The sequence below is a fragment of the Urocitellus parryii genome, chromosome 7 (assembly GCF_045843805.1).
Source record: "Urocitellus parryii isolate mUroPar1 chromosome 7, mUroPar1.hap1, whole genome shotgun sequence".
NCBI classification, from domain to species: domain Eukaryota; kingdom Metazoa; phylum Chordata; class Mammalia; order Rodentia; family Sciuridae; genus Urocitellus; species Urocitellus parryii.
The window spans coordinates 160,803,380-160,828,562 of record NC_135537.1 but is presented as its reverse complement, the minus strand read 5'-3'; the positions used below and the strand labels follow the sequence as shown (position 1 = coordinate 160,828,562).

Below are 25,183 nucleotides of genomic sequence, written 5' to 3'. Positions count from 1 at the left end.
TTAATTTCTTTTCTTTCTTTTTTTTTTTTTTTTAGCACTGAATCAAACCTAGTCAAGCATTGTACCACTAAGCTATATCCCCAACCATTTGGATGGAGGGGATTGAACCTAGTGATACTCTATCACTGAGCTATTCCCCCCTTTTATTTTTTATTTTGAAACAGGGTTTTGCTAAGTTACCCAGGCTGGCCTCAGACTCGAAGCCTCCTGACCCATCCTCCCAAATCACTGGGATTACAGGTATGTATCACCATGCCTAATTTATAATTTAATTTTTACCAGTGGCTATGTTTAACATAGCTATGTTTACAAAATTCTGAACATTTTTTTAAAAATATTTTTTTTAGTTGTAATTGGACACAGTGTCTTTATTTTATTTATTTTTATGTGGTGTGAGGATCAAACCCAGTGCCTCTCATGTGCTAGATGAGTGCTCTACCACTGAGCCACCACCCCAGCCCAAAATTCTGACATTTTAACAATTGACTTTCAAGAGCTGATAGGGGCCTGTTTACAACCACTATACCTTAGTTTTCTCATCCTTGGCAAGGATGTTATGAGGACAAGACAAGATCAAGCTTATTGTGTAAGGTGAGACTTGAACTCATTGCAATTGTCCCTGAGGGAGACATTGAAATTTATAAGGGACAAAGAGGAAGGATCAGCCAGCAGAATTTAGCCGACTTTATTACCTGAAGGGGCATTAAGGGGAAGAGGATGGAGGATTGGTGATAAGTCCTGCAGCTAGAGAGACCTTTTCAAAATGGAAATGTATTCTTAATCTGTTATAATTGTTTTCCTGTTGTTCTTAGGCTAAAGACAAAACTCCTTAAGGAGGCCTGAAGGCCCTGTGTGATCCCACACCTGCCTCTCTCTGGCCATATCTCCACCAAGCTGCACCTCTTGTCTGTCCCCTGCAGTCCCACTTGCACTGTGGCAATTTCCCACATGTATGGGCATTGTGTAAGCTAAGCCCCTTTCTTGGAAGAATTTTCCCTCTCTTTGTGTTTAGCAAACTTCTGTCCATCTTTGGGTTTTTTTGTTTGTTTGTTTGTTTTTTAAGAGAGAGTGTGAGGGGAGAGAGAGAGAGAGAGAGAGAATTTTTTTAATATTTATTTTTTTTAGTTTTTGGCGGACACAACATCTTTGTTTGTATGTGGTGCTGAGGATCGAACCTGGGCCGCACGCATGCCAGGCGAGCGTGCTACCGCTTGAGCCACATCTCCAGCCCTTCTGTCCATCTTTGGATTAAACACTCCTCACTGCACCAGAGAAATCCCCCTGCCTGGGCCCTTCCTCTTCTCTGAGCCTGAAGACCAGGCATTTGTTTTACTGCATTGTGCATGTGTGATTTGATCTTTTCTTCCTGCCAGGCCCAGTGGCACAGGCCTGTAATCCCAGCAACTTGGGAGGCTGAAGCAGGAAGACTGCAATTTCAAAGCCAGCCTGGGCAACTCAGTGAGACTCTGTCTCAAAAATCAAGAAGGCCGGGGCTGGGGATGTGGCTCAAGTGGTAGCGTGCTCGCCTGGCATGCGTGCAGCCCGGGTTCGATCCTCAGCACCACATACCAACAAAGATGTTGTATCCGCCGAGAACAAAATAAATATTAAAAAAAAAAATTCTCTCTCTCTCTCACTCTCTTTAAAAAAAAAAAAAAATCAAGAAGGCCAGAGATGTAACTCAGTGCTAGAGCACTCCTGGGTTCAATCCCCAGAACTGGGGGAGGGGGTTAATCTTTACCACCAAACTGTAAATTCTATGAGGACAGAGACACATTTGCTTTCTGCCTTGTGTGGACTCTACAGTGCTAAGGACTGTTCCCGGCAGAGTAGGCTCTTGATATACAGAAATGGTTCTGCAACATTAAGCCTTGAAAAAAGCCTCCTAATACAAATTCATTTTTAATTCAACACCACAAAATCAATACTCTTCCTTGCACATGAAGAAATAAACTGAATCTCAAGTTATTTAGCTAAGGTCACTCTGTACAAAAAGATGTAATAGAGTTCAAAATCAGCTGTCTGACCCCAAAAAGTTTATTCTTTACCCTCTCTTTCCCCAGATCCTTCTCAGATGCCACCCAGTTTTCTAGGGAAATTTCTAGAATTCCTGAATACCTAGAATACCCAGAATACTGAGGCCTAAGAAGATCCCTACTATTCTAGACTCTCCCACATTCTGACCCCAGGGATTAGTTAATAGAGGAAAAAAAATCTGTGGCTCTACAGCACCCTCTGCTGTCCAGTCACTTTCTTGGTCCCAGAAGAGGCTGCCTATAGTCAACCATCCCTTGTAATCCCACATGGCGTGGAGAACACAGAGGTCCAAGAGAACACACATGCTCTTTGTAAGGCAGGACAAAGGAATGCTGTCTTTCCCTACTTCCTCAATTGTCCAGGCCTATGTCATAGGTCCTGTAAAATACATTGAGATTAAGCTGTAAGCAAATGATGTGTATCTTTGTATGACTTAGATTTCTGTTTGTTGAGCTGTTTTTACTTTGACATATAACTTTTTCACTGAGGGCTATAAAAGTAGTCCCTGTACTGGTCATGGTAACTCATACCTGTAATTCCAGCAATTTGGGAGACTGAAGTAGGAGGATCACAAGTTCGAGGCTAATCTCACTAATTTAGTGAGGCCTTGAGCACCTTAGTGAGCCTCTGTCTCAAAACACAAAATTAAAAGGGCATGGGAGGCTAGGTGTGGTGGCACACACCTGTAATCCCAGCTGCTCAGAAGGCTGAGACAGGAGGATTGAGAGTTCAAAGCCAACCTCAGCAACAGCAAGGTGCTAAGCAACTCAGTGAGACCCTGTCTCTAAATAAAATATAAAAATAGGACTGGGGCTATGGCTCAGTGGTTGAGTGCCCTTGAGTTCAATCCCCAGTACCCCCCCAAAAAAATAAAATAAGAAAATAAAAGGGCATGGGGTTATAGCTCAGTAGCAAAGCACCCCTGAGTTCATTCCTCAGTACCCAAACAAACAAAAAGTGATCTCTGCAGTGGTAGAGTCTTAGTTATAAGGCTTATGAAGACAGATTTAGAGGATCTAAAAACTGTGTGTGTGTGTGTGTGTGTGTGTGTGTGTGTGTGTGTGTGTTGCTACCGGCCTCTCAAATGCTAAGCAAGCAGTTTATCACTAATCCACATCCCCAGCTCTCAGAGGGTCTAAAGAAGTTCTGAGGCTCATTTAGTCATTCCAACAATGGGCAAGGCTTTGAGCTGCAATCAATGAGACACAAACCCTGCCCTTCTGGACTTTGTGGCTGCTCTAGTTGAAGTCCTAATCACGCCACTGCTTGGATATATAACCAAGTACAAATAATTTAACATCACTGAACAGCCAGGTGTGCTCATATGCACCTGTAGTCTCAGTTACTCAGGAGACTGAGGCAGAAGAATTAGGAGTTTAAGACCACCTGGGCAACATAGCAAGAAGTTGCCTTTAAAATAATAATAATTAAACAGCTCTGAACCTGTGTTTCATTTGTAAAAGTAGGTTAGTCATAATCCACCGTTGACAGAGCTCTTGGGATTAAATAAAAATTTACACACAGAGGTGGTTGATAAATTCTAAAGCATTATAGAAATATTAACTGTTTTTATAAAAAGATTCTTAGGAAAAAAATTGTGTTAACTTACCATTAGGTGTATTTTGTTGACCCTCAATTAATGCTACTGTAAGAAAATGGGTTGCTGAGCTTGATGGTGCATGCCTGTAATCCCAGCTACTCCAGAGCCTGAGGCAGAAGGATCCCAAGTTTGAGACCAGTCTCAGCAACTTAGTGACTCTTTCTCAAAAATAAAATTTAAAAAGGTCAGGAGGGGCTGGGAATGTGATTCAGTGGTAGAGTATTTGACTGGCATGCTTGAGGCCCTGGGTTCCATCCCCAGCTTTGCAAAAATAAATGTATAAATAAGAATAATAAAAGTCTGGAGTTGTAGCTCAGAGAAGAGCACTTGATTAGTTTACACAAGGCCCTGGGCATTCCGGTACTGAAAAAAAGAAGGGAATGGGTCACTTGCCCCCCTTCTTCCCTTTCTCTGTCAGCACACAGAATTAGAAAGGCCAAGGAAAGAACTATGGATGTGCAGTTCAGCTTTCTGTTCCTAGATATGCCACTAACTGGCATGGTGTCCTTGAAAATATCACTATCCTTTTAGGGTTTTCATTCCCTTATCTGTTAAAGAGATGTCTAAATTATGGGCCAAATGGTCTCATTCTGACATGTAGTGATTCTCCTGGGGGCTTGCCCTCTAGCCCCCTTCTCTCCCATACTCCTTACATCTCCACTGATTTTCCACAGCAGACTTATTTGTAGAGCCACCCATAAAGCAAGGAAAGTTTTTAGCAACCATCAACCATCATTTCCTACATACACTCAGTGATCTTGGTCATCAAACATTGACGGTGGGGCATTGAAAAGAGAAGAAGCCAAGAGACGGTCTATACAAGTAGGGCCAGGTTGCCTGGTGAAGTGGGAAGCACATAGGCGATGCAGAGATGATGGACGAGAGAGCAGGTGGCAGGAGGCAGAAACTATGGCTTCCTCCAAGAATTCACTCCTTTCCAGATCCCAGGAGGCTGCCTCAGGTGGCCCTGACTCTGGGTTCCCAGTTATTGTGTCCAACAGGGGGAAGGATGTGAGGTATAAGAAAACTGGGAAGAACTAGAAAGACTAATCACAATTTTCATGAAGAGAGGAAGAAAGCAGGGCTTAGGACGATAAAGTAAGGGTGGAAGAAATGGAAGAAAAACTTTGTTCACTCTTTCCCCTGCTCTGCACCCCCATGCTGCTGTGCCTGTTAACTCTGTAGACAGGAGAAGGAAGACCTAGGTCAGGAAGGGAGACCTGGGTAAGGCCCCAGCTCTGTCATGAACAACAGTATGCTCCTAAGGAAGTGCCTTCAGTTTTCTGGGCCTAGAGTTACTCCTCTGTCAGAGGTGCTATTATGGTCCTTGAGGCTGAGTACTGGGGGGATTGTGGTGGTTTGGGAAGAGTTGGGGAGTCAGAGTTCTGGGTTCAAGTTTCAATTCAAAATGAGTTGTGTAATCTGGGGTGGGGCATTGTCTCTGATCCTTAGCGTCTGCACCTGTGAGATGAGGATAAGGCTATCCACCATACACGGTTATGGGGCAGAATTCATTGAGATTATGTATAGAATAAACATGTAATAAACTGCGACAGTCTATTCAAAGGCTGATCATGGTTATATTGAGCTCTTTTTTCTATCCTTTCCACTCCCAATCTCAAAATCCAGTTAAGCAGCACGGTGTCAGGGGGGTGCACACAGCCAGAGCAGACTGCCAGGAGATGCAGCCTGGCCCTTATCATGCCTGTTGCAATTGCTGCCAGGAGGCCCAGTGGAGCAGAGGGGTGGAGAGAGGGGCACGGGCTCACCCGTGGTTGCTATGGCACCCCATCCTGGATTTGCCCATCTCTCCTAATGGAGCAAAGGGCAGAGGGAGGAGAGAGAGAACTTCTGGTCCCTTCCCCTCCCCTCTCTCTCTCTCTCTCTCTCTCTCTCTCTCTGAAGCAGATGTGGGGTGGGGGTGGGGGGAGACTGGGTACTGGATCAGAGCAAGAGGAAAGAGTGATATGCCAGGATTAAAAGGGTTTGAGATAGGGGCCACACTGAGAGAGCAGGGGCAGGGCCCCCATACCTACATCCAGGAGCCAGCCAGCTGATGATGTTAGAAGGAAGAAAACAAGGGAGACAGTGCCAGAGAGAGAGGGAAACAGAGAAAGAGGGAGGGAGAGAGAGAGAGAGAGAGAGAGAGAGAGAGAGAGAGAGAGAGAGAGAGAGAGAAACAGAGAGAGAGGGAGAGAGAGGGGGAGAGAGAGAGAGAGAGAGAGGAGAGGAGACCTGGAAGCAGCCAGCCTTTGCCTGGGATCTCCTGAGCAAATAAATCCCCAGGCAGCCTGTTCCCCAGGGTCTTGAGAGCGGCCGGAAGAATGGATACCTGGGCAATGATGATGCCCTCTCTTGCATGGCGGCTGCTGGGCTGCTGTTTCCTCTGCAGCTGGGCTCTGGGGGATCCGAGGCCCCTCCGCTCTCTTCCTCCACTACCCTCCCAAGCCAAGCCAAGAACTATGCCCATGTGGGTGGCCTCACAGGGGGCTGAGGCAGCCCTGGCTTTTCTTTACTCCGGAGATGCCCAACAGCTATTGGGGGCTAATTGCAGTGAGCGCTATGAAGCTCTTGGAGCAGAAGCCAGACCAGGGCTCCCCCAAGTTCTACAGAGGGCAGCAGGTACTCTTGCCCAGGCTGCCAATTTTCTCAACATGCTGCTACAAGCCAATGACATCCGCGAGTCCAGTGTGGAGGAGGATGTGGAGTGGTACCAGGCACTGGTCCGCAGCGTGGTGGAGGGGGACCCAAGGGCCTACCGGGCTTTGCTGATCTTTAACCCTCCACCAGGAGCCAGCCATCTACAGCTGGCCCTCCAGGCCACTAGGATCGGAGAGGAGACCATCCTTCAAGACTTGTCTGGGAACATGATGCAGGAAGAAAGCTCAGCGGCGGAACCAGACAGCCTTCCCCTGCAGAAACGGGTGCTGACCAATGACCTAAGAAGCCTCAGCAGCCCCAAGTGGCCACAGGGGGATGGGTATGTGGGGGACATACAGCAGGTGAGACTGTCTTCTCCCTTCCTGGAATGCCAGGAGGGCCAGCTCCGTCCTGGCTGGCTGATTACACTCTCGGCCACCTTCTATGGACTCAAGCCAGACCTCAGTCCAGAGGTCAGGTAAGTGGGTTTGCATAGGATCTGATGGGTTTGTGGGTATGTGGCAGTGGGGACATTAGTCTACCCAGCTGTGCATGGGACATTTGGCAAGAACATGTGTGTGTGTCTGGAGGGCACAGATGTGTGTGTTTGCATTCAGCTGTGTGTATTTGCAGCCAACTCTGTGAATCTATAACTATCTGTTAACACACGCAGGTGTGAGTGTACATACTGAGTATGAATCAGTCCATTTATGCTTCTTTATCTTGGTATTTGTATTTATGTTCTTGAGCATATGAATGAATGCCTATGAGCTTATGCATGTACAGGAAGGTATGCATGTACAGGAAGGTATGCATATGTAGGAACACATCTAGATGTAGATATACACACTTGTGGGTATAGAGGTGTGTGAATATAGACAGGCATCAGTCTTGACCCTCAGGTCTGAGGAGTGGATGTGAAAGGCAGGAGGGGGTGCTGGGGATGTGGCTTGCCTGGCATGTGGAGGCCCTGGGTTAGATCCCAGTGCTGCAAAGAAATTAAAAAAATAAAAGAAAAGAAGGCAAGAAAGGGCTTGGCTTAGGTGACAGTGACAATCCATATATGAGACTTTTCCAAGGAGCCAGGGTGGGCACTCCAGGAGTTAAATCTGCTGTTTGAGTGGAAAGTTATAAGAGAAGCCTTCCCCAGGAGAAAAATTCTTGGGCAGGGGCTTGGAACCAATGCCCTTTCTATCTGGGGTGCCAGGGTCATTCCCAAGGCCAATTTTCTTACATTGAGCAGGCCCCAACTGTCCTGCCTGTCCTGACCCAGGAGCTTGTGATACTCCTCCAATAACTGACTGCTCTCTGAGCTAGAGCAAGGGGCTTGGGAGGTGTTGGGAAGGGGGAAGCAAATGAACACAGTACTGCGAGGCATTCAACAATTAACATTGCTTTTCTAGCTCAGTGTCCCCATTTGTTGTTCTCAGCAGAGTCCCCCTCCTTCAGGAAGGCGGATGGCTCTTTGCCAGCTCTCTCCTCACTCAACCCAGAGCAGGGATTGGGGAATTGCTGGGCCAGGCAGCTTCAGTTTAGGGCTCCTCCTTTTGCTGTGATCAGTTCAGAACTGCGCGGACAGAGTCGGGGTAGGGGTAACAGCCTCGATGCTTGTGTATGTGTATACATGCAAAGTGGAATTCTGCAAATCCCCTTCAGACAGATAGATTCTCAGAGCCCCAGCTCCTGCATGTACTGGCATGCCCCCACCCTTTACTCATTGACAGAAATTGTAAAATGATAGGATGTTGAAAAGTGGAGGGGTGGGGGAACAACCCAGTGGAAGGAGTTTGTTGCCACAGAGAACAGAGCACTGGAGAAGTGGAATCCATGTGTGCCCTCCTTCTATGCTGCAGCCATTGTGCTAAAGTTTGTAAAGACTACATTGCCCCGCAGTCTAGTACCCAAGTATCCATGCTCACCTTGACATTCATCACTGTGCCCCTAATTGCTAATTCACTGCCCTAGGGGGCAGGTGCAGATGGACATAGATCTCCAGGGCGTGGACATCAATCAGTGTGCAAGTGGCCCAGGCTGGTACTCTAATACACACCTGTGTGATCTCAACAGCACCCAGGTAAGGATAAGGAGGGTGGAGGGGCCTCTAGGTCCTGCCTCCCTGCCCTTTGCCCATCACTGCCACCACCCAGCTCCCAGAAGCAGCTGACAAAGCCAACCCAGCATCTCAGGGCTTCAGGGAAGTCCTTAGTGATTGGCAGAGGTGAGATGCCAGTCTTTTATTAAAAGTGAGACCACGTATGACCTATCCCTTTACCTCCCAGCCTTCACCCCCCAGGAAACTATCCCTCATGCCTCTCAGTGTGTCTCCCTGCCTGCCCTCCTTCCTGGTGCTCATTGCTCCAGAGCCACTTCTGAGCCTCCATTAATCATCTTCTTTCCTTCCTCTGGATCACATACTGCATGTCAACACAGCTCTGAAATCCTCATGGCCACAAAGGATACTCCATCTGTGTTTGTCAAAATAAATGGAATTGCTGGTTGGGTGACGAGCAATTTGGGACTGGTGTGGGGGATGGACCCCAGGCCAGACCCAGGCAGAGTCAAAGCCACAGGCACAGGTACATCAAGATGATGGACATCACTGGCTGGCAATCCTGCAAGCCCAATACTGGGAGGCCAGGAAGCCAGTGAAGTTGTCCACTCTATGGGTTACACCAAGTGCATGCTTGTTTCTGAGCTGTACTGAAGCCAAGGCAAGCTTTGCAGCTTGTTGGGTGGGTGGACATATTGCTCTGGACACACAGGTGGCCCTATTGCTCTTCAGGGACATGTGTTTGGACCTAGAAGTCTAAGAATAGAAGGAATTGAACCCAGGGCCTCTCACCTGCTAAGCAAGCACTCAGTTCATTTTTTAACCTGGCCACATTCACTTCCCTGGGTATACATTTATCTGATTGTGCAGACTGGGCTGGGTGTGGTGGCACACACCTGTAATCCCAGTGACTAAGAAGGCTCAGACAGGAGGATACAAATTTTAGGTCAGCCTCAACAACTAAGTGAATACCTTAGTGAGACCCTGCCTCAAAAGAAAAATGAAAAAAGACTGGAGGGCTGGAGTTGTAGCTCAGTGGTAGAGCACTTGCCTAGCATGTGTGAGGCACTGGGTTCCATCCTCAGCACCACATAAAAATAAATAAAATAAAGGTATTGTGTCCATCTACAACTAAAAAAAAAAATTATATAAAAAAGGACTGGGGATGTGGTGGCTCAGTGGTAAATCCCCTCTGGGTTCAATTCCCAGTAAATAATAATAATAATAATAATAAATGTTTGTGCAGACTGTGGCAGGAACAGAGCATGTTCCAGTGGTCCAGGCAAGAGGGGAAGCTGGGCCTCAATTTCATAAGCACCTAGGTGAGGTCAGGAGCTACATATAGAATCTCCTAAGGCTAACTCTTTCCTTTGCCCCCCTGATGTCTGTTCCGAGCAACTCTCCCCAACAGATCTGACCTCATCCACGTGCTCATCTTCTCTGCCAGACTCTGTTCCCTGCTGGGCAAACATCAATGGGTGGAGGTAGAATAAAGGACTGGTCTTGGCATCCCACCAGCCTGGCATTAGGCCGGCATTAGGGCCAGTGAAAGCAGTTCTGTGCCCAAGCCAGATGGCCCCTGATGGAGAAAGCTGCTCCACCACAGGGAGCCTTTTCAGTCCACCTGTGCATCAAAGAGGGCAGATGATGGGGACCCTTTGAAGCAGCACAGAGGCAGAGCTCTGTGGCTCAGAGCTCTCTGCTTCCACTTCCCCCCTGGTACCTTGCCCTAGCAACCTAGGACCTATGAAGCTCTTGTCACTGCCGGACTAAACAAAAGGGTGATCTATCTCAAACTCCTTGCTTAGGGTCTCTTTGAAAAAGGGCAACAGTAGGGGGGAAGGGAGGGGTTCCAAAGAAGAAAGGCTCTCCTCAGGAAGAGCCTCTGGTGGGATCTCCAAGAGTAGATCCAAAAGTCATGGACAAGGAGCTAGATGCACCCCCCAACACCTCCCTGAAGACCCCATATAAATACATATTTATCATCCTCACAGTGTGTCCCCCTGGAGAATCAGGGCTTTGTTCTTGGCCGCTACCTCTGTCATTGCCGACCTGGATTCTATGGAGCAAATGGCTTTGGGGGTAAGTACAGTGAAGACCAGGTAGGTTTTTACAGGCTGGACTGGTGAGGAAACGTGGGGAGGAAAGGCAATTTGAGGATCCTGGGAGAGAGCTTCTGGGGCAAAAGCAGAAGGTCAAGAGAAAGCAGGGGATGGCAGCAGGATTTTGTGGGGGCATCTGCCTTCTAAGAATGAGCCTGAACATGTAGGTATGTTGAAAGCTGGCTTCCCAATGAGCCCTAACCTCTTCCTGTTACCACTTCCTGGTACCTCTTTCTGGTATCACCTCTTCCTATTACCCTGCCCCCCCCCAGGGAATACCTACTCCCTCGTGTCCCTGGGACCACAGACCATAGGAGGGCAGGGCAACCACCAGGACAGAAGGCTAGGATCTCAGGATGCTCCAAACAAGCCCCTATCTCTGCACCTATTTTGCTCTTTACAGGGTTAGAGGAAAGTGCCACACAGACTACCAGCCAATTTGGGTCTCCACAAGGCAGCTTGGGGAGGCTGCTGAGGTGTCAGCCATGTTCCGAGGGCTGCACCAGCTGCATAGATGCCACACCATGCCTGGCAGAGGAGGCCCCAGCACTGCGGGCAGCAGTACTGGCCTTCCAGACCTGCTGCATGCTGGCCGTCTTCCTGAGTATGCTGGTCTCCTACCACTGCCGCTGGAGCAAGGCAAGGAAGGCCCTGCTGCTCTCTCCTGCACACTCATCCTACCCATCCCTAGTCCAGACATGGGTCTACTTACAACTAGAACTTGGGAGAATGGGCCAGTCTTAATTCTAAACCTAACTCACTATATGACATTAAGCAAGTGATCTCCTTACCTTAATCCTGTTTCCTTACCTGCAAAATGAAGGCACTGAACTTAATTCAGCAAATGCTTGTTGAATATATATGCTAAGCAAATCATTGCCTAGGCACTAGAGGAAGAGATCTGGACCCTCCTGGAGCGTCTGGTTTAATGGAGGACGCACTAAAATGACAGCACAGTGAGACAGGGGCAAGGAAAAGGCTGCTGTCAGTTGCTATGGGAGCTTGGAGAAGGGATTGGTATCCTGCCAAAGATGGCATTGGAAGCACTTTCTGGAGAATGTGACATTTGAGTGAAGCTTGAAGGTTAACTGGATACTTGTTGGGCAGAGAAGGTTTATTCCATTCCAGACAATGGGGCAGTGTGACTCAAAGCTCGGAGGAATGCAGGAGATCCTTCCTATCTCCAGCAACCTCTGATTTGAGCTCAGAGTGGGACTGGGTGGGGAGCACAGGACTGCAGGAAGCCATGTGAAATCTTGGCCATAGCCAGGCTTAGTGCCGTGCAGCTGAGAGCGTAGGTAGTGGGAGTGCAGATGTGGCTCGGGACAGAGGGTGGAGTCAGTCTAGGGTGAAGCCTTGCCCTAGGCCCAGAGTGACCCCTAAACAGACCTACAACCTTCCAATACCATCATCCACGCTCCATCCCCCCACTGCCCTGCTCACAGGCCTCTCTTTTTCCATGGGTTCACAGAGAATCCGGGCATCTGGAGTTGTCCTGTTGGAAATCATCCTCTTTGGATCCCTGCTTCTCTACTTTCCTGTGAGTCTGTGGCCAGCGGCTAACCCCACCTCCCAGGATCTTCCACAGCCCCAACCTGGCACCCTCCAAACCATAAAGCCCTCAGAGGATTCAGAGACCTCCAATTACCCAGGCTGGTCTAGTGAGCTCTGGAGCCAAACAGCCTCAGGCTTAAAAAAGCTCCATGATCTGCTGTGGTGATTTAGGAAAAGTTACTTAACTTCTTTGATACTTAAGCTACTCCTCTGCAGAATGGAGATGATGATGCCTCTATTGCAGGGCTCTTGGGAGGATTAGCCGTGTGTGTTGCACAGAGCCCAGCACAGCAGTAGTGCAGTGGAGAGCAGCTCCTCTTGTTCCCTTCCCACCAGGTCTTCATCCTATACTTCAAGCCCAGCGTGTTCCGCTGCATTGCTCTTCGCTGGGTTCGGCTGCTGGGTTTTGCCATCGTCTATGGGACCATTATACTCAAGCTTTATAGGTAAGGCCCGGGAAGACCTTGCTCTCACACTGCTCTCCTAGGTCACCTGGGCTCATTCGTGCAATGGAGATTTTCCAAATCAAACCCTTACCAGCTCCACTCCGCTCTGCCCCCATCATTCACCCTCCCCCACATGTAACTTTTTGGGGAAACCATGGAAAGAATAGGACACACAAATGTGTGGCAGGGAGGGCAGCTACAACAGAGGTCAGGGATCTGGCTGCCATCCTCAGCCCCCAGCTTCCACGTTATGTCCTTACTCTTGCAGAGTGCTCCAGCTGTTCCTGTCTCGCACAGCCCAGCGGGGCCCACACCTGAGCAGTGGGCACCTCCTGCAGCGCTTGGGGCTGCTCGTGCTGCTCGTGCTGGGTTTTCTGGCCATGTGGACAGTGGGCGTCCTGGAGCGAAGCATCCAGCACACACCTTTGGTGACTCGAGGTCACACTCTCACTGGCCGCCACTTCTACCTCTGTCACCACGACCGCTGGGACTACATCATGGTTGTGGGTGAGCTGCTTCTTCTGAGCCCAACCTCACTCTGGCCCCTGGCTCCATACCTCCAGGGTCCTCTTGTGCTGGTCCTCCCACCCTGTGCCCAGACCCTGGGCCCAGGCTCCTCAGCATGCCCTGTGGAGACAGGAGCAGCAGGCTGCTGAGGTGGTGCCACCCTGTCCCTTTCACTGCCCCACAGCTGAGATGCTGCTGCTATGCTGGGGCAGCTTCCTCTGCTACGCCACCAGGGCTGTGCCCTCGGCCTTCCATGAGCCACGCTACATGGGCATTGCTCTGCACAACGAGCTGTTGCTTTCGGCTGCATTCCACATGGCCAGGTGAGGACAGGCCCAACTACCTGGGGCTCCTCCCACCTTGATGCTACTCCTCCCCTCCCAGGCGAGGGGGCCCATCCAATGATTGTCCTTGCAACACTGTTATGCCACAACAGGATGAGGAAGGGCCTCTCCATACCCCTTCTGCACCCCATGCCTCACCCAGGTGAGAGGCAACTACCCAAAAGGAAGTTTGTCCCCCTTCTAATTCCTGTCCCCTTCCTAAGACACCCCTCTAGTACCCCCAATATATACTTTCCAACGCACCCTCACTTCTCCCTGCCTTCTTCCTCACTCAGCCATTTGAGCAGTAGGTCTGTTGTATGCCCATGGGGACCTGGCCCTGTGGTGGAGGCAGAATCAACCCACAAGGTGATCCTGACAAGTCACGGAGCATGATTCTGTTCTGCACACTAGGCAGTCTGAGAAGGCGAGCTGGAGCAACCTGGGAGGGCTTCTTCAGAGGTGGGATTAATATGAGCTGTGCCCTGGCCTTCCACTATCTGGGAGAGGGCAGGAAGAAGAGCACCTTCCTCAACCATGGAGCTCTGGGCTGGGGAGAGGAGTCTTCCAGGTGAGGCCAGGAGGCCACGCCCACCTGCACTACAGATCACCCCCCTCCTATTCGGCCCCCAGGTTTGTGCTGGTTCCGTCCCTGCACCCAGACTGGACTCTTCTCCTCTTCTTCTTCCACACCCACAGCACAGTCACTGCCACACTGGCTCTGATCTTCATCCCCAAGGTGAGGTCTTACCCCTCTGCATGAGGCAGACCCTCCCCTTGATAAGAGCACTGTAGACTGCCACCACTACGCCCTCTCCAGGTCAGGGCAAGGATGACAGAAGGTGCTAGAAGTGAGTGAGCTCTGAGTGACAGGGCCCGCGGCAAGGACATGGGAGGGAGGAGAAAGATATTCTCTGCTCCAGTTCTTGGGCAAAGGAAATAAGTGCTAGAGGTGGAGAGGGTCCCTTTATCCACAGGTGGAAGGCTGGTGGCCTCTGAAAATCTGCTTGGAAGTAGTTACAAAGAGGCAGGTGGGGAGCTGAAGGACATAGCTAGGGATTACCGGGGCAGGAGGGTGAGATTGCCATGGTCTCAGCTACAGAAGAGCAGAGAGGATGAGGAGGAGTTACATGCTATAGATCCTCAGAATTCCAAATCAGAGGAGGGATGAAGAACACAAAGTAAAGATGTATCCCACAGGGCAGGTGAGAGTAGGAGTCAGCAGGGAGCTACAGTGAGCTGTGCCCTGGCCTTCCACAAGCAGCTACATGAGCATGATCTCTTCCCCCATGCACACCCACCCTGGCTAGTTCCGGAAGTCAGGGGCTCCTCCCCGGGAGGAGATCTTGGATGAGGTGTATGAAGATGAGCTGGACCTGCAGCGCTCAGGCTCCTACCTCAACAGCAGTATCGCCTCAGCCTGGAGTGAGCGCAGCCTGGACCCTGGAGACATTAGGGTAGGTGCCACCCACCTCCTTGACTTCTTTGATACCAGCTCTTAAGGTTTGGGCAGAGGCTGGGTACAGTGGTGCAGGCCCATAATCCCACCTGTCTCAAAATACAAAATAAAAAGGGCTGGGAATGTAGCTTAGTGGTCAAGTGCCCCTGGGCTCAATCCCCAGTATGTGTGTGTCGGGGAGCCTGGGCAGAGGTAGCATTGTGTGACACTGTGTGACACTGCAGGTTCCCTCCCCAAAGGTTCCCCACCCTTCAAGACTGCCTTCTCCCTTCTCCAACACAGCCCTAAAAGCTGACTCTTCTGACTCTATTCAAATGAGGCTATATAGCACCCAAGTAGAAAGACCCAAAACCCAGATCTTGGAGGCCCAGGCCCAGGCCACGCAGCAAACTGGAGGCACAACTGAGTGGAGCCCTAATACTTCTTGTCTTCATCATGGTGGGCAGATAAGAAACCCCTTGGTACCCAGCAAAGCAGGCTGGTTGGTGACCTAAGGGTCAGCTGTGGGGTTGGGCAGTTCAGGCAATGAATGACCGTCAGGATTTCCACACCAGAATCCCTTCCCTGGACCTGGTAGATCTTGAAGAAACAAAGTTCTTTCTGGGCTTATCCTGGAAGATCATTCTATTCTAATTTTTCTGCTCAAGGGGAGCATTATATGCACAGGAACCATAAGAAGAGGCTTGGTGGGGAGGAAATAAGGAGACCCAGGGGTTTTATAAAACCTAAGGTACAGGAGCCATCCTGGGAAACCATTTTGTCCATCCCCTCCACTCCACTGAGGCCCACCTACACTTTACTTGTTTACAGTCTTGCAAAGGAGAATCCTCCACCTCTTCACTCCCTTCTCATCCAATTGCCTCTGCCTGTTTCCCCATGTCCTCCTAACCCTTTCAGCTTCTGACCCCTCTCAGGCAAAGACTGAGCTCAGACTCCCATTGAGCTGGGAGGTCAGGGAATGTAGACATGCTTTGCCACAACCATGCCACACTCGCTTCCACTTTATGGAACATAATTGTGCTCCCCTTGTGCTGGCTCAGGGGAGAAACTGAGCATAACAGACATGCAAAGCCCCAGATCCATCATTTCTATCTAAACACAACATTTTCTGATGCACTAGTTCCATCAAGCTCATAATCCTCTTAAGGACAAAAACACTGGTCAGTCAGGTAGCATCACTTTTTAGAAGATGCAAAGGCTCAGAGACGTCAAGAAAATAGCTTTAAGGCCCAAATGGGTTAGCAGTGTCAAATCCATTTTCTATTCACCATGTTGGTAATTTCCCACCAGATCACAGTGCCCTGGAGAATGGAGGGCACTCTAATCCCTGGGTATTTAATGGATCCAGCTCAAAGCAGATTGGTACTGGTCTTGTAGGAATGGAGTGGTAAATCTCAGAGTCTTAGAAGCAGGGAAGGGACATATTTAATGGAAAAGAGATGCCCAAAGAAGTCTAAATAAGGACCAAGGGAGAGACCAGCCAGGATTGCTCAGTCTGTACATCTCAATAACAAGCTCAATGGCAGGTCTGCTCTCCTTGTTCCTTTCCTCAGAAGGAGCTGAAGAAGCTCTATGCCCAGCTAGAGGTCCGCAAGACCAAGGAAATGGCTGCTAATAACCCCCACCTGCCCAAGAAGTGTGGCAGCTCCCGCCAGGGGTTGGGTCGCTCCTTCGTGAGGTACCTGGCTGAGTTCCCTGAGGCCCTGACCAGGCAACACTCCCAGGATTCAGGCTCCCTGGGCCAGGGCAGTCTGCCTGGCTCCTCCCGCCATCGGCTCTGCAGTTCTAGCCTGCAGGAAGCAGAAGGGCCACCAGCCCTGCCCAAGTCCTGCAGCACCAATGACCACCAAAGGGAGCAGGACCCACCTCTCCTTGACTCCCTGCTGAGGAGGAACCTATCCAAGAAGGCCCCTCAGGTGGAGAGCAGGGAGTTGATGGAAGGGCCCTCTGCCCTGGGCTACAGGTCAGCCAGTGCCCATAACCTGACGGTTGGCGAGAGGGTCCCCAGGCCGCGGCCCACTTCCCTGCAGAAGTCCCTCAGTGTTGTAGCTGGCTCTAGGGAAAAGGCCTTGCTTGTGGCCAGCCAAGCCTATTTGGAAGAGACCTACCTGCAGGCAAAGGAAAGAGAGGAGCAAAAGAAGGCCGAGGCAGCCATGATGAGCCCAGCGCGGAGACCATCAGCCAGGAGGCTGGAGCCGGCTCGAAGGGCCCCCCTATCAGCTCCACCTTCCCCTGCCAAGAGCAGCAGCGTGGGCAGCTCTCACATCTCTGGGAGGCTTCATGAAGAGGCTGGTAGGAAGCTGCCTCACCCACCCATCAGGCACCAGGTCTCCACACCCATCCTGGCCCTGTCTGGGGCCTGCCTGGGAGAGCCAAGAATGTTGTCTCCCAACTCCACTCTGACTCCAGCTCTGATGCCACCTCTGGCCCCAACCCCTACCCCTGCCCTGGCACCAGTGCCAGTATCCCCAAAAAGCCCCAGCGTATTCACCTACATCTGCCCCTGGGAGAATGAAGAATTGCCAGTCAAGAAAGAAAATACTGCCCAGGAAGCTCCCTCAGAACCTGAGAGAGGCAGCCACTCCCCCGCCCTAGCCACAGCCAGGCTCTGGAGGGCCCTCTCTGTTGCAATAGAGAAAAGGGGAGCTGGGGAACCTGAGATGAACACAGAGGAAGGGTGTCTCCAGGGGGAAGCTGATGATGTGGGTGGGGACAGGCCCAAGATCTCTAAAGCCCACAGCCTCAGGACCCCTGGGCAACAGGCCTCCATGCGCAGCCTAGGCCTGGCTATCAAAGCGCTGACCCGTTCTCGGAGCACTTACAGGGAGAAGGAGAATGGGGAGGAAAGTCCAGAAAGGGATAAGGACAAGGCTCCAGTGGAGGGAGCAAGGGCTTCCCCCCGGTCTCCCAGGCTGGGGCAGCCCAAGGCAGTGAGTAAGCAGGCTGCCCTGGCCCCCTGCAATGATGAAGAGTCCCTCCAAAACCAACAGAATGCCCACACCAGCAGAATGCTCCAAGTCCATCACCAGGAAGGCGGCAGAGAACAAGAGGACAGAGGCAGAAGGACATCCCAGGATCTAGGGGAGCAGAAAGTTGAGAGAATGGGTGAAACAGGGCTTGCCATACTGAGGCAAGTTTCCAAGGACAAAAATGCTGAACAGGCAAAGGCAGCCCCTGTAGGGCGGCTGGAACTGCCTAAAGCTGGCCTCCACCCCCTGGACAGTGCTGACTTCACGGTGGCGGAGGTATGTCCCTGGGAAGTCACTGAGTCACCAACATGTCAGCTAGACAGTAATAACAAGGTGGAAATCTGCCCCTGGGAGGTGAGTGAAGGAGCCCCCAAGAGGGAGGCAGTAATGCAAGAGCTTGAGGACTCCCATGAAGAGAGGGGCAAAGTCCCAGAAAAATCAGAGTCCAAAAGAGTGACTGTCTTCGCTCGGAAAAAGCCAGAGAGGCTGGTGAGGGGCCAGGAGGCAGTGTGTCCTTGGGAGAGTGCCGATCCTGGAGGTCTGTCCCCTCAGTCAGTCCCTCAGGACTCTAACAGAACCAGGGGCAGGTCTGAGGCAGTGGGCAGTGTGGAGGCAAGGAAGGCAGAGAAGGACCCGGGGGAAGCCATGGACCCAGAGGCTTGTTCATCTGACACTGCCAAGGAAGAACTGTGCTCCCAGAAAGAAAGTGAAAGGGAGGGGAAAATGGCCCAGGAGGTAATGGCGCTCCCCCAGGAAAGGCAAAAAGCTCCCAAGAAAGCAGCCTTCTGGAGAGAACAGAAACTGGGTGGAGATCTGGAGTCTTTCTGTCCGTGGGAGAGTACAGACTTCCGGGGCCCCTTGGCAGTCTCACTTCAGGTCCCAGAAAGTCTGGGGAGTGGTATTGCAGAAGTGTGTCCATGGGAGGCAGGAGATTCACCTTCTAATAGGAAGTCAGAGATCTGTCCCTGGGAGCTAGATGATGAGCTCCCAGGGAAGGAAGCACCAAGTCAGGAGGCAGGAGGAGAATCTCTTCAGGAAAAGAAGAAAGCCCTTGGAAAGGGGAGCTCAGGAGAAATGGGGGAACAAACTGTGAAGGCTGTGCTGACAGTAAGTCCATGGCAGGAGTCAGTGTGTCCCTGGGAGGGCATAGCCCCTGTACAGCCTAGCCCATGTCCAGCCATCTCCTCATCCAAAGCTGGTGACCAACTCTTAAGCAATGGGAACAGCAGAACAATGCAGTTGTGTCCATGGGAAGCTCTTAAGCCAGAGAAAAAGGGAACAACTCCTGCCACAGCAGAAATATGTCCCTGGGAGGTAAATGAAACACAAGACTGGACATTGGGACAGGCACCAAAAAAAGGAGAATCTCAAAAGGACAAGGGGAAAATGCTTGAAAAAGCAGGAATCCAAGAGGTCACAACACGGGAAAAGCTGGAGGCAGTCTGCCCCTGGGAGAGCATGGACCCTGGTAGCTTCCCCCTACAACCAGGTGCTCAAGACACAGAGAGACCCCAAACTATTTTCCAGAGGTCAGGCAGTGTAAGAAGCAAAGCTGCTGAGATCTGCCCATGGGACACGGAAGAGACTCTGGCAGCAGAGAAGACAAAGATCTGTCCCTGGGAAGTAGGTGCTGGAGCAGGAAAGGAAAGGGCTTTGGAAGTTGAGGCCATTAGGAAATCACCAAAAGATATAGGAAAAATGTCTGCAGATTCTGTACCCAAGGAGAGAACAGTTACTGATTCAAAGAAGCCACAGAGTCCAGGCCTGGAGGTTGCCTGTCCCTGGGAGAGCTCGAGTCCAGGAGGCTCCTGTCAGAATTCAGACACTCTGGACACTGACGGACCAAAAGTTCGACTCCAGGAACTGGACCGTGTGGGCTGCAGGCCAGCTGAGGTATGTCCCTGGGAAGTAGAAGAAGCCCTCACCCATGCAAAAGCCAACATCTGTCCCTGGGAGGTGAGTGAAGGAGCTACTGGAAAGGGACTGAAGCAAGAGACGGGGAATGAATCAGCAGGGCAGAGGGAGAAAACTCTAGAAAAGGAGAGACTCACTTTCCCTAGAGAAGGCATAGCAAAATGGGAGGCAAAACACCATCAAGAACAGGAAGTTATTTGTCCTTGGGAAGAAAAGGACTTGAGGGAACCATCTGCTCAGACCTCCAAGGTCTCAGACTTGTCCAGCAACACTAGTAGTCAGGTGGCAGAGGGATATTCCTTGGAAGTGAGTGATGAAGCAACACAGAAGGGGGACCTGAGACAAGACCCAAGGACAGACTCCCTCCCAGAACACATGACTCATGAAAAACCTCAAGCTTCAAAAGCAGAATTCATTACTGAAGGTGGAAGAACAAGCAACCAACTATCATCCATCTGCCCATGGGAGAGTGTGGTGTCAGCAGGCTCTTTCTTGCAGCAAGATCGTCAGCACCCTGACCAACCTACAGCCAGCTCCCAGAGTCTGCTCAGTGCTGGGAGCAAGGTCGCTGAGGTGTGTCCATGGGATGCTCCTGATCCAGATGTGTATAAACCTGACAGCAGCTCCAAGGCCGAGATCTGTCCCTGGGAGGTAACTGAGAAAATCCCTGAGAAAGGGTCATGGAGACAGGATAGAAAGAGGGAATCTCAAGAGGAGGGAAGAGCCCCAGAAAAACTAGAGCCCAAAGGTGTGACAGTCCAGAAAACATCAGAGATAGATGACTTTGAGAAGCAGGAGGCTGGGGAGAGCCAAGATTTGGGGGGTTTGTCTTCACAATCAGACCCACATGCTTGTGACAGAAGAAAAGGCAATTCTGAGACAGCAGGCAGAGTGGGGGCCAGGGTGGCAGAAGTGTGTCCATGGGAAGTGGAAGAGACTCCCTCTGCCAAGAAAGCAGAGATCTGCCCTTGGGAGGTGGGTAAAAAAGCAGCAGGGGAAGGGGAACTAGAGCAGGGGATGAGCAGAGAACCACAAGGGCAAGGAGAGGTGTTCCTTGCAAAGGCAGAATCTGGAGGGACTGAAGGACACTTTTCAAAAACAGCAGCAAAACCTGGCAAAGAACAGCTGACAGTCTGCCCTGAGAAAGGCACAGGATCAGGAGAGTTCTTCCTACAGCAAGATGCTCTAGACACCAACCAACCCACAGTCAGTCCCCACGGAGCAAGTAGCATGGGGAGTAGGATAGCAGAACTATGTCATTGGGAAGTAACAGATCCGGAAGGAAACAAAATTAGGGGCATCATGGCAGACATCTGTCCTTGGGAGGAAACTGGAGCCCTGTTGGAGGAATCTGGCCTCCTGGCTTTAACAGCAACTCAGACAGAAAATTTCCCCACAGCTCCTGAAAAATCATCATGCCTTTTAGTTCAGAGACCTCTGGAAAGGTTCCTTTCAGAGAGCAAGAGTTCCCACCCCAAGGTGAGCAAGCCAGTCAGTACTCTTACTCTGGGAGGTATCAGAGAACCACAGGGACCTTCAGGGCTTGGGCCAAAGACCTGCTTAGGCACAGAATTAAGTCTCCAAGAAGGTGAGGCTCAAAGGTCTTCCTCCTTAATGGAAGACCAAGGACAAGTGGCTTCTGAAGCTCAAGATGAAGAACTCACCCCTCTTGTCTATCCTTGGGACTTGGAATAAGCTTTGTCAAGTGAGGTCAAACAGATCTAGCCTTCAGGAACCAAAGTCCTTTCTAAATCTTAGTGTTTCCAAAGAGCTGAATCAAAGACACTTGACCACTTCTAAGAAGGCCAAAGGTCCATTCATTCAAAATAAAACTATTCAAGAAGGGTTCAGCTCAGATCCCAGGGAAAGTCCCACCCATTCTTTGCTTTTAACTTTTCTTCCTGATTGAGGATACAAAGGCTGGACCCTCTACTTCCAGAGACTCCTCCCACCCACCCATCTAACATACTTGACACAAGCTACTGGAGTGTGGATACTCACTCGTGTTACTGATGAAAAGAAGTCAACAGTGCCCAGAATAGGGAAACTTAATTCTTCTCTGGAGTCTATAAAAGGGTGATTTTTTTTAAGAAACAAAAACCACCCAAGGAGTTGGCAACATAGGGACTGTGGAGCCATATAAGGTTATAAAGTCACTCTACGCAGCTTCAGAAGGTACTTAATCAAGTTGAGAGATAAACTGGGGGAAAACTAAAAGGACTCAAAACAGGTGCCTAAAAAGCCTTAAGGACCTTGTCTTTTGACTCTGAATCTCCCATTTCTTCTCTCTACCCTGCCTGACTATTGAAGTAGAGACAATCAGGTACTCTGCCTTCCATGCCAACATCTGGCATCCAAAGTGATATCAGACAAAGAGAATAGAAAAGGAAAAGCAATTTCTCCAGGTCCTCCCCACACTGGGAAAGGTACAGATATCCTTAGTATGCCTCTTGCTAGCTTTCTTGGGTGACCTCCTCCTCTTCCTGACCCAGCTCTTGCTGATCTTCAGAGCTCATCTCACTGGCTCATTCAGTGCTCTCCTCCTAGCCTTTCAGCACTATCACTATCCCTTCTTTTGCCAGTGTAACTGGAACCAAAGGAGAAACTGTGGTTCTGATGCAACAACTGCTTCAAATCATTTACTCAGTAACAAGAGGCCACATCAATCTCCTTCCCAGAGGAGCCCTACAAAGGAAAGAAGTCATTTATAGCCAGCATTCCCAATGACTTCTGCACTCAGAAAGAGCAGAACTCCAGGGCAGGTCAGAAGCCAGGATTGAGAAATGGCCTGGTGTTAGGACAAAGGCTACTTTCTTAGGCAGCTCTTTCTTTTGCTCTCTCAACAGTCAGAGCTCAGGCTACTCTTGCTTAAGCAGTGCTAGATAACAAAGTGCTGGGATTAGATGATACTACCAAAGGAAAATGAAGAAGAAGAAAAACATACCAAGAAGTTCTGGAATTGGCAGAGGTGAGGTGGGGGGTGGAAACTGGCAGGCTAATGTGGCAAAACTGTCCGTGGCACTCAAGATGGCAGTAAGCCCCAATCTCTAACAGTACAGGTATAGATGTCATTCATGGGGAGAAAAGACAAAACAAGACCAAATATCCAGGAAGAAAACAATGAGTTTGCATGTAAAGATTCTGGGTAGGGCTGGGGATGTGGCTCAAGTGGTAGCGCGCTCGCCTGGCATGCGTGCGACCCGGGTTCGATCCTCAGCACCACATACCAACAAAGATGTTGTGTCCGCCGAGAACTAAAAAATAAATAAAAAATTCTCTCTCTCTCTCTCTCCTCTCTCACTCTCTCTTTAAAAAAAAAAAAAAAAAGATTCTGGGTAGTTATAGTTTCCAGAAAAAGTAGCAAAGTGCTCCATTTCCAAAAAGGAGCAAAGGAATAGAGTAACCTCCCCTCCTTTGGGGTTCAGAGGCCTTTGTTCCCATATGGAGACCCTCCCACTTACTCTGGCTTTTACAGTAGTAACTTAAGTATGTTGTTACTCCATGTCCTGGCTGCTTAACCCCACAGCTTCAGAGCTTATGTGGACTTTGCCAACTGTGCACCCCAGAGCAATCCTATTGGGTGTGGTCTAGCGGGAAAAGCAAATTTGCCCCCACATTCAATTTTGTGAAATAAACCATGGGGAGAAGGAATAAAAAATGCTTTTTCTCAACCACTGCAGTTGGCTCCAGCTTATTCCTAATGGTGATTTTCTTTTTCAACAAAGGAACAACAGATAGATAAGGTAAAACAAGGCCTGCTCCAAAGTCCAGGGTAATAACACTACAGTCTACAGGACTTCAGGTCACCTGACTAATTCTCTACCAGTATCCAGAAATGTAGCTGACACTGCAGATGGTCTCTGCCTGATCCTTCTAGTCAACCCTTCACATCTGGACCATTCACTCAGCTGGATTTGATCCCAAAGGGAAATGAAAATTGCACTTATCCTCTGGCTCCCGGTGGCAGTTATTGCTTGGATTCTATTTAGGATTATCTAAAGACCCCCCAAGACAGATCAAGGGGAACATGTAAAACAGCTTAACTGAAACATTGTTTTTACACATTCAAGAGAAACCAATGTAACTTTTACCCATTAAATGTGCTTTTTTTTGTTTCTCTGCTTCCCTCTCCTGTCAGGATTACATCCCCTTCCTCCGAATGCCCCAGCTATGGATCCTGTTCAAAGCACTTCTCATTTTGCCTTAATCCAGGGCTCAAGCAAATAGGATGCAACCAAACCTCACTTGGGCAGTAATGCTGCAAAGTGATGTACATTTTAAGCCAAAAGGGTCAAGACTAAGTAGTGTGATGAGAGTGGCTGCTTTGTATTATCCCATCAATGCTGTTTCCCCTCTAAGCATATACGACGATTTCTACCATCAGCACTTAAAAGCTGTTGAAAAAACACCAGTTTTGCCCAGTAAGACCTGGTCTGTTTGCTGCTTTGCTGAAATGATAATTACAGAGAGACTGAAAAATAGGTTATTTATTTTTGACCTGATTCCAGCTTCTATGGACTGTACTTTCAAGACAAGATCAGAACAGCTTATTTCTTAGTTTAAGTGATAGATAGGACGGGAATGCAGAGTGCTGGCCTAATATGTGTGAGGCCCTACGTTCGATCCCTGGTTCTGAAAAAAAAAAAAAAAAAGTAACAGTCTCCTTAAAAAGAAAATTCTATGCTTGAAAAAGAGAAAATGTGAGAATTAAAGGCCCCTTTTTTTAAAGAGGAGCCCATACTGAGCTGATGAAAGCAACAGCACTATGAGCCAAGCTTACTGCTGGGCAAGTGAGATTTGCCTTGTCATTACTCAGATGACCCAGGACACAGAGCATATGAAGTCCCACATCCTTTTCCTAACAGCCCAACTGGAGCTAAGAAACAAGGAGGGGTGGGGCTGTTTTATTTGACACAGGTTTGTTTTCTGGTGCATTTACCTTCCCAATTCTGGGCTGGAAAGAATAGCTGCCATCTCCAGGAGGTGCTAGAAATCAGGGAACCAAGTCTTGCTGATGAATTCCCCAAATGTACTAACCCTTCTGTGCCCTTGCCTCCTCCCAAACTTCAAGGGGTCACACCAGGAAGCAGCTACTAATTAAGAACACAATCCAGGGGCTGGGGATGTGGCTCAAGCAGTAGCACGCTTGCCTGGCATGTGCGCGGCACTGAGTTCAATCCTCAGCACCACATACAAATAAAGATGTTGTGTCTGCTGAAAACTAAACAAATAAAAAAAATATATATAAAAAGAAAACAATCCAAAAGCTAAGGAATAAATTATTTCTTTATATTTATATTCTTCTACAAAGTATAAATGCTAATTCAGTAAGTCACTCTATGAGAAAAAGACCCTCTAAAGTGATACCCAATTTTATGAACACTAATTATTCTCCCAAGTCTGGATTTCCTAGAAGTCAGATCACTTACAACTACGCTTGTCTTCCACTTCTCCACTTGAGGGCTGGCCTATTCCCCCAGTTGAATCTCAACTGGGGAAAATATAGAGAACCCACAAAAAAAAAAAAAATGAAAAAATGAAACCAGGGATGATCTAACCATTGAGCTACATCTCTAGTCTTT

General features: G+C 49.4%; 1 protein-coding gene across 1 annotated transcript; it reads left to right on the top strand.

Moving 5' to 3' along the window:
• Positions 1-5,961: 5,961 nt before the first annotated feature.
• Gpr179 (G protein-coupled receptor 179) lies at positions 5,962-21,296 on the top strand. The gene is made up of 11 exons (XM_026387138.2): positions 5,962-6,755; positions 8,243-8,351; positions 10,322-10,409; positions 10,833-11,068; positions 11,901-11,969; positions 12,320-12,429; positions 12,698-12,936; positions 13,121-13,259; positions 13,893-13,998; positions 14,570-14,716; positions 16,272-21,296. The coding sequence occupies exons 1-11, from the start codon at positions 5,962-5,964 to the stop codon at positions 21,294-21,296; spliced, it is 7,062 nt and encodes a 2,353-aa protein (XP_026242923.2).
• Positions 21,297-25,183: the final 3,887 nt, after the last annotated feature.